The sequence below is a fragment of the Rissa tridactyla genome, chromosome 2 (assembly GCF_028500815.1).
Source record: "Rissa tridactyla isolate bRisTri1 chromosome 2, bRisTri1.patW.cur.20221130, whole genome shotgun sequence".
NCBI classification, from domain to species: Eukaryota; Metazoa; Chordata; class Aves; order Charadriiformes; family Laridae; genus Rissa; species Rissa tridactyla.
This window is the reverse complement of record NC_071467.1, coordinates 124,199,582-124,205,804: the sequence shown is the minus strand read 5'-3', so window position 1 is coordinate 124,205,804 and position 6,223 is coordinate 124,199,582. Positions and strand designations below refer to the sequence as shown.

General features: G+C 46.2%; 1 protein-coding gene across 4 annotated transcripts in view; it reads left to right on the top strand.

The window, feature by feature from the left end:
* The first annotated feature begins 677 nt into the window (after window positions 1-677).
* The window catches only part of RBMS3 (RNA binding motif single stranded interacting protein 3), a 719,476-nt gene continuing 713,930 nt past the window's right edge, over window positions 678-6,223 (top strand). For 3 of the 4 annotated variants that reach the window (XM_054189954.1, XM_054189952.1, XM_054189955.1), the window contains exon 1: window positions 1,151-1,655. In XM_054189954.1, coding sequence (XP_054045929.1) covers window positions 1,476-1,655 — 180 coding nt within the window. In that variant the 5' untranslated portion in view covers window positions 1,151-1,475. Of the gene's footprint in view, window positions 802-1,150; window positions 1,656-6,223 lie in introns of those variants that run through there. The other variant, XM_054189953.1, reaches the window with a different exon arrangement.

The following is a 6,223-nucleotide window of genomic DNA, read 5'->3' as shown; positions in this document are numbered from 1 at the left end:
TCTCCTGGTGTAAAATAGACCAGCACCTGAGGATGTGGCTCAGTACCCCTGTGGAGTGGGCAGTTGCTATTGGAGGGGCCAGTACACGCATCAGACAGATCAGGTATAGATCAGGTACACATCTTCACACTGCAGGCTCTCGGTAGATGTTCCCAGATAACTTTTTCAAAGCAGCTGCTCCTCAGGACAATGTGGTGTTATATTTAGAAGTGCAGACTGGTCACCTGATGGTGTCCCGATTTAAAAACGGTTGGGTCTATGCTCACCATTCATCTCTTCAAAATGAAAAGGGAGATAGCTGAAGGATTGGCTTGGCTCTGGTGCCGCTAAGGAAATTCTTGTTTTGATATAAAACACTCTTAATGAGATTGCATTTTTCCCTACCATGTCTAACTTCAGTCTGAGAGGAAAGCTAACACAAGGAATAAAATAATCCTGTGCACACTGCAGTCACCACTGATTTAGCAGCTTACACACAATTTTTTCCCCTTTCTCTTCTTGTATTTGTGTTGATAAAATCGGAGAGCCGGTGGCTGGTACTGATTTAGATTTCCAGCCTGGATTTGCTCTTGTTTTTCTCCTTACTCCAGTTCTCCTTGTGCAATGCTGCGTGGCGCTGGCAGCCTGAGAGAGAGGGAGCTCCAGTCACACGCATACACTCAGACCACGGAGAGAAGATTAACATCAAGGAGCCCACATTTGCAATAGCGGGTGGTGCTGGGGGGGAGGCGAGGGGAAAATAAAATAAAAGCAACAATCGGGTAAATGCTCGTCTCTTCTCGCCACCAGCACCTTGCACAGGTCTGAAATCGCTCGTTTTGCTTTGCTGTATTGCGCTTGCCTGGGATGTGGAGAGGGGAGGGGGAGGGGAGGAAGGGGGAGGTTTAACTTTTACTTGACATTACCGGGTTATTGTCAGTTCCCCCGTGTTAAACCCCGGTGGTTTCCCCTCGCCCCCACCCCCTCCCCGGGCTCGGCTCCCTCCAGTTAACTTTGTTCAAAGGGCTGCAGCCAGGAGGGCTTGTCCGGGCCTGGGACATAGATAGCGTAAAGTAAATAACCACCACAATTAGACCGGGGCCGGGAGTTGATCTTCGTGGCGAGAGATCTGCTTAGTTAGCGTTTGCTGTTTCGGGGCGATTGAAGGCCATCGTACCAAGGACACGGGCGCACACGCACACACGCACAAACACACACACACACTCACTCTTACACACACACACGCTGGATACAAAAGTCTGGAGGATATAGGGGAGAATTGCAGCCGCCGGATCGGTGCAGCAGCGGCGGCCAGAGCCATGCGTGTCACGGCCTCCTGAGGGGGGAAAAAAGGAAGAAAGGAAGGAAGGAAGGGGGGAAAAAAAGGAAAGAAAGAAGGAAGAAAAAGAAAAGAGGGAGAAAGGAAAGCACAAGAAAGACGCGGGGTGGTGGAAAGTGTTTGCCTGCTTTTGTCTCGCAATACAGTGAACTGGAAGATGGAGATGGATGTTAAGGGAGTTTCTCCGTGCCCGGAGCCCATCCCCCCGGCGGCGGGGTCTGGCGGCTGCCCGCACCAGCGCCCGCACCACCGCGATGGGCAGCCCGCCGACCCGGCCCCCGCCGCCGACAGCGGCCACCCGGAGCGGAGGCACGGCAGCGAGAAAGAGGACAAAAAGGTATGTCCGTTCCGCTCCGCTCCGCCGCCGGCCGGCCGGGCGCCGCGCCCGCCGGAGGGGCCGGCTGCCCGGGGCCGCGCTCGGCGGGGCGGGGGCGGCTGGCCCGCTCCGCTCCCGCCCGGCCGCGGCCGCGCCGCCGCGGGCGACCCCGCGCCGCCCTTTGTCAGCGCGGCGGCGGCGGCGGGAGGCGGGGGGCCGGCGGCGGAGGTTGTCTGAGGACACGGGGGCGGCGGGGCGGGGAGGCGCGGGGCCGCCGCGGGGCCCGGGGCGCCGGGCATTGTTCCGCCCGCCCTGCGGGAGCGGCGCGGCGGGCGGCGGCCCAGGTGCCGCCGCGAAAGTTTACCTCACTTCGGAGGGGCCGGTGCCGGCAGGGCCGCCGCTGCCCTTCCCGCGCCTCGGTTTTCACCCAGCGGCGAGGGGCGAGTGACCTGGGGGATGGAGCCCGGGCGCTGTGTCCCTCCAGCCCTGCTGTGTCATTGTGGACCGGGGGACGGCTGCTCGCTGCCGAGTAAAAACCTGTGGGTGACGGGAGTTCAACGAGAAATGGGTCAGATCGCATCCTTTAGTGCGGATATGTCTGCTGCTGGAAGAATCGGAAAGTAGGGAGGATGCGATGGAAAAAGGTTGCCATTAAGATAATGTCAGCGGAGTGCATTGATCAGTGCTTTTGTCTGCGGGCACTGTCTTCATTTCCATTCATTTTTCTCGGCATGGCTTTACCAAACTGAAACCGATGAATTCTGCTGTGTCTGTAGGTCTGTAGTAGGCAGAGACTGATAAATGTGTAAGTTTCGTCGTAATATGGTGATTGTTGCAGGGAGTGATCCGCGTCTGATAGACCGTAAAACACATCCGTTTCTATTTTATTGAAATCCGAGTAATTCTCTGAATGGACAGATAGCCCAAAATGGATTATGATCCTAGCCTAAATGAAAAAAAAGAAATGTTGCCATGTACTGGATTTGAGCTGTGTTTCTTCAACTAGTTGTGCTTTAGTTTGGTTTTGTTACAAATGTGTAAGAGAACAGTAGGACAATGAAGGAATGTAAACCAGCAATGCAATAAATGAATGCAACAACTATGTCACACCATGTATTTGCATGACTAGAGTTGCAATTACCATAAGAAATACAAGGTATTTTGAAAAAATGGTATCTCTAACTGGAGACCCCGGGTTTGTAGTATTTACCTCGTGTACTTTTAGGTTTGTTACTGTTTGGTAAAATCTGTGCTATTTTTTTAATTAAAAGAGAGTATCAATAACTGATTATTTGAACAGGGCCTGTACGACTTAATAAGGTGTATACCTGGGCTTTATTTTTAAAATTATAACTGGTGGTTTATATTTTGTGATAGAGGAACACAGAATTTCATTTCCCTTGAGTTTATGAATATTTCATTCTGTCGTGACTGCATGTTACTGTACATAGCTAAATTATTTGCGTGTGTATGATTGTTTCTAGGATCCCTTTCCTTGCATCATGTTACTGGAACTTAAATTGCTTTTATTTCAAAATAATTAAAATGTGGAGCCAAGGTTGCCATTTACACATGACTTGGTTGTACCAGTGCATTGAGTATTTAAAAACCCTGCCATCAGCAGAAATCCATGCTCAATAGTTAGTTTCTGATCTGCCACACAGTTTGTCTAATGTTGTACCAGTCGTAGACATGAGGAAGGCAAACGGGGTATGACTGAAGGTGAACCAATACTAGACAAGGCCTGATTCTCTATGGTGTGGCTAATTAATGTGTTTAGGTAACTCAGTATTGCACTGTTTTATTCTGTATTTGCCAGCATTTTCTGGACATAGAGACAAAAGTACTACCTTTTTTTTGTCCTAGTTGTAGCCATGTTACAGTACTGTGATATATTCCTTTTTTTAAATCCGCTATCAGCTTTTCCAGACTTGCCATTGCCAAGGTGGTTGCAATGACTAGCTTGTATTTTTGGGAAGTGCTGTGATATTTCAAACCTCCTTAAATGTATGTATCTTTTCTGGATGCTGTCCCAGGACAACCAGTACTTTTTATTAGTGCAGAAGTATTTCAGATATCTGGTAAAATAGTGGGACCAGAAATGTGATGAGAAGGGGAAAACCCGTTAAAGCAATAGTAAAATCCAACACTATTGTGAAAAAAACATTCCAACCACAAAGCAAAACCCAAGTATTGCTTGAAACATCATCTAAGAACTTTCTAAATGGATTGAAATAACAGTACCATTGTTTATTTGACCCTTAAACAAATGTCAGAGGCACACTGATACATCCTAGAAGTGTAAGCACTCTATGTGGAAATTGCAAAGGACATTGGAACCTGATATTCTGACACATGTATACTTTTGTATAAGTAAATATTAAGATTTTACAACATCTCATGATTACACTCTCAGGACTTGCTTTTTGGGATCATGCTTCAATTATAAAAAGTCTTGTATTTTATCATTGAGCTCCATTTCCACTGGAGGTAAAAAGCTTTGCTTCCATCTAAATGGAGCTGTGTCAAATTCACACTCTAATAAAGCTATTTTTTGCCACTGCCTCCAAAAGGAACATTGCTGAATTTACCAAAGAAGGTATTTTCTTAATTCTATGGAATTTCAGTAGAAGGTACTAACATAGTGTCAATTACATGGATGTCGGAGTTTTTTTCTGCTGTATGTTCTCTTTTTGAACTTCAATAAAATTGTGAAACACGCCTAACTTGAAATATAGTGTCGTCAGCTGGGATGCTGACGTGCTGAAGTGTATGCTGAAGTGCTTTGTTGGAGGAAGACCTAGGTTACCTCCCATATATCTTTCTGTGTTGAAACCATCTCTGACCAATGTATGAGAAGAGAAATTATGAAGATTGACTGTATAATTTATTAAGTACTTGGTGCTTTAAAGAATAGTTGCCATTTAGATGGGAGAAAATTAAGCATAAATAGTAGTGTGTAAGATTTAGAAAATGTTTGACTGTCTATGGATACTATTGTTTCTCTTAAAGCAAAGCACATCAGAAAATATTTTTTCAACACTCCTACAATGTTTTCTGTTATTTTAGTTGAAGATGTGTAGGTCTAACCCTATATACAGCAGCGTGTTGACATTCTCCAGTATGGCAAAATGGGTGACTCGGGGAGAGAACAACATGCAATCCTGGCTGTTTATTCCTGGCTGGAGGTGCAGCTGAAGCCTGTCACAGATTGTGTGGGTGGGCCGTCACACCATCTTGCCACTCCATGATTTGGTGCAAGGGGGTACAGGCCCATAAATTTTACCAAGGATTCTTTCCAGCTTATATTGGAGTGATAGCATCTTGGCAAGGATTGGTGTAGGGAGCACTTTGAGAGCTGAAGGCAGCTCTACAATTCCTTTGCAGATTGGTGACTATGGGTGACATTTGTCACAGCTAACATCATGACCAGAGTTTTCCTGGGTTGATACCCTGAGTTAGGACTTTCAAGCCCTTAGCTACATCCAGCGTGTTATGCTGTTTCCATATGCAGTACTGTGTAGCCCCCAGGTCCTCCAAAAGTTGGTCCTAGCTACGGATTTGGTAATGTAATGTTGCATACCCAAAGAAGAACATTTTATTTTGTTTTCCACTGAGGAAAACCTCTGTATGTCTGAGGTTTGCACAAATCATTTAGCACAAATGATTTACAAGCACACCTAGAGCTTTCACTTTATACATACGTTCCAGAAACAAACCCCCCTGTGAAATAGCTCCAAGGTGAAGAACTTTCTGTGTATTTACATGGAAATGAGCACACTAAGGTTACAGCAAAAGCAAGCCTATCTGGGCTGGGTACATTGTATTCTGGTTCAAAAACAATTTGCCAGTGTTTGATACAAGAGTTCTGAAGTGGTTTGTGGGCTTATTTGTATGTCTTTTCCCAGAATTCTCGCCTGTGATATAGCTGTGTGAGAGTGGTACCCAGGTGTGAGCTTCTAGAGGGGAAAAGCTGAGTGCTTTGGGGAAAGGCACTTGGTATTAACTTGGGAATTCTGTTCTGCTGTACACGTGACCTGATCTAATCATCAGTCTCTGAAAGCTTTCCGCTAGTGTATTTACAGGACTACTGCTATCAACAATACAGTAGTTGTTCACTCATCCTCCACAATTGGTAGGTCAGGAAGAGTGGAAGACTCTTCAGGGGCAATTCTTTTTTAATAATTTCTCTTATGTATGTAGTTTTGTTTGGTTTGAAAAGCCATATGTTACTATATGTTTACATTTAGAGAAGAGAAGGCCTAAGAAATGCAGTTTATGCTTGAAACAGATGATGGGAAGTTTCTTTTTGGGGGTGGATCACCCCAGTCTCAGGTCAGGTGTGCTTATCTTACCTTAGGGAGTTCTACTGTGCACAGGAGAGTAGTTGTCAACCACTGTCTTTTTCCTGGAGGTTTAGGTGTTTTTTTCAGATAACCTGGGCCCAGCCCATTGAGCAACTTGAAGTTAAGACCCAAAAGCTGAAACTGAAATCATCAGTGGATAAGGGGAACAAGTCTGGAGTGTGTGGGACAAAGAAAGCAGAGATAGACAACACTACCAGTTGCTGATAGTAGCAGCTTCTCCTG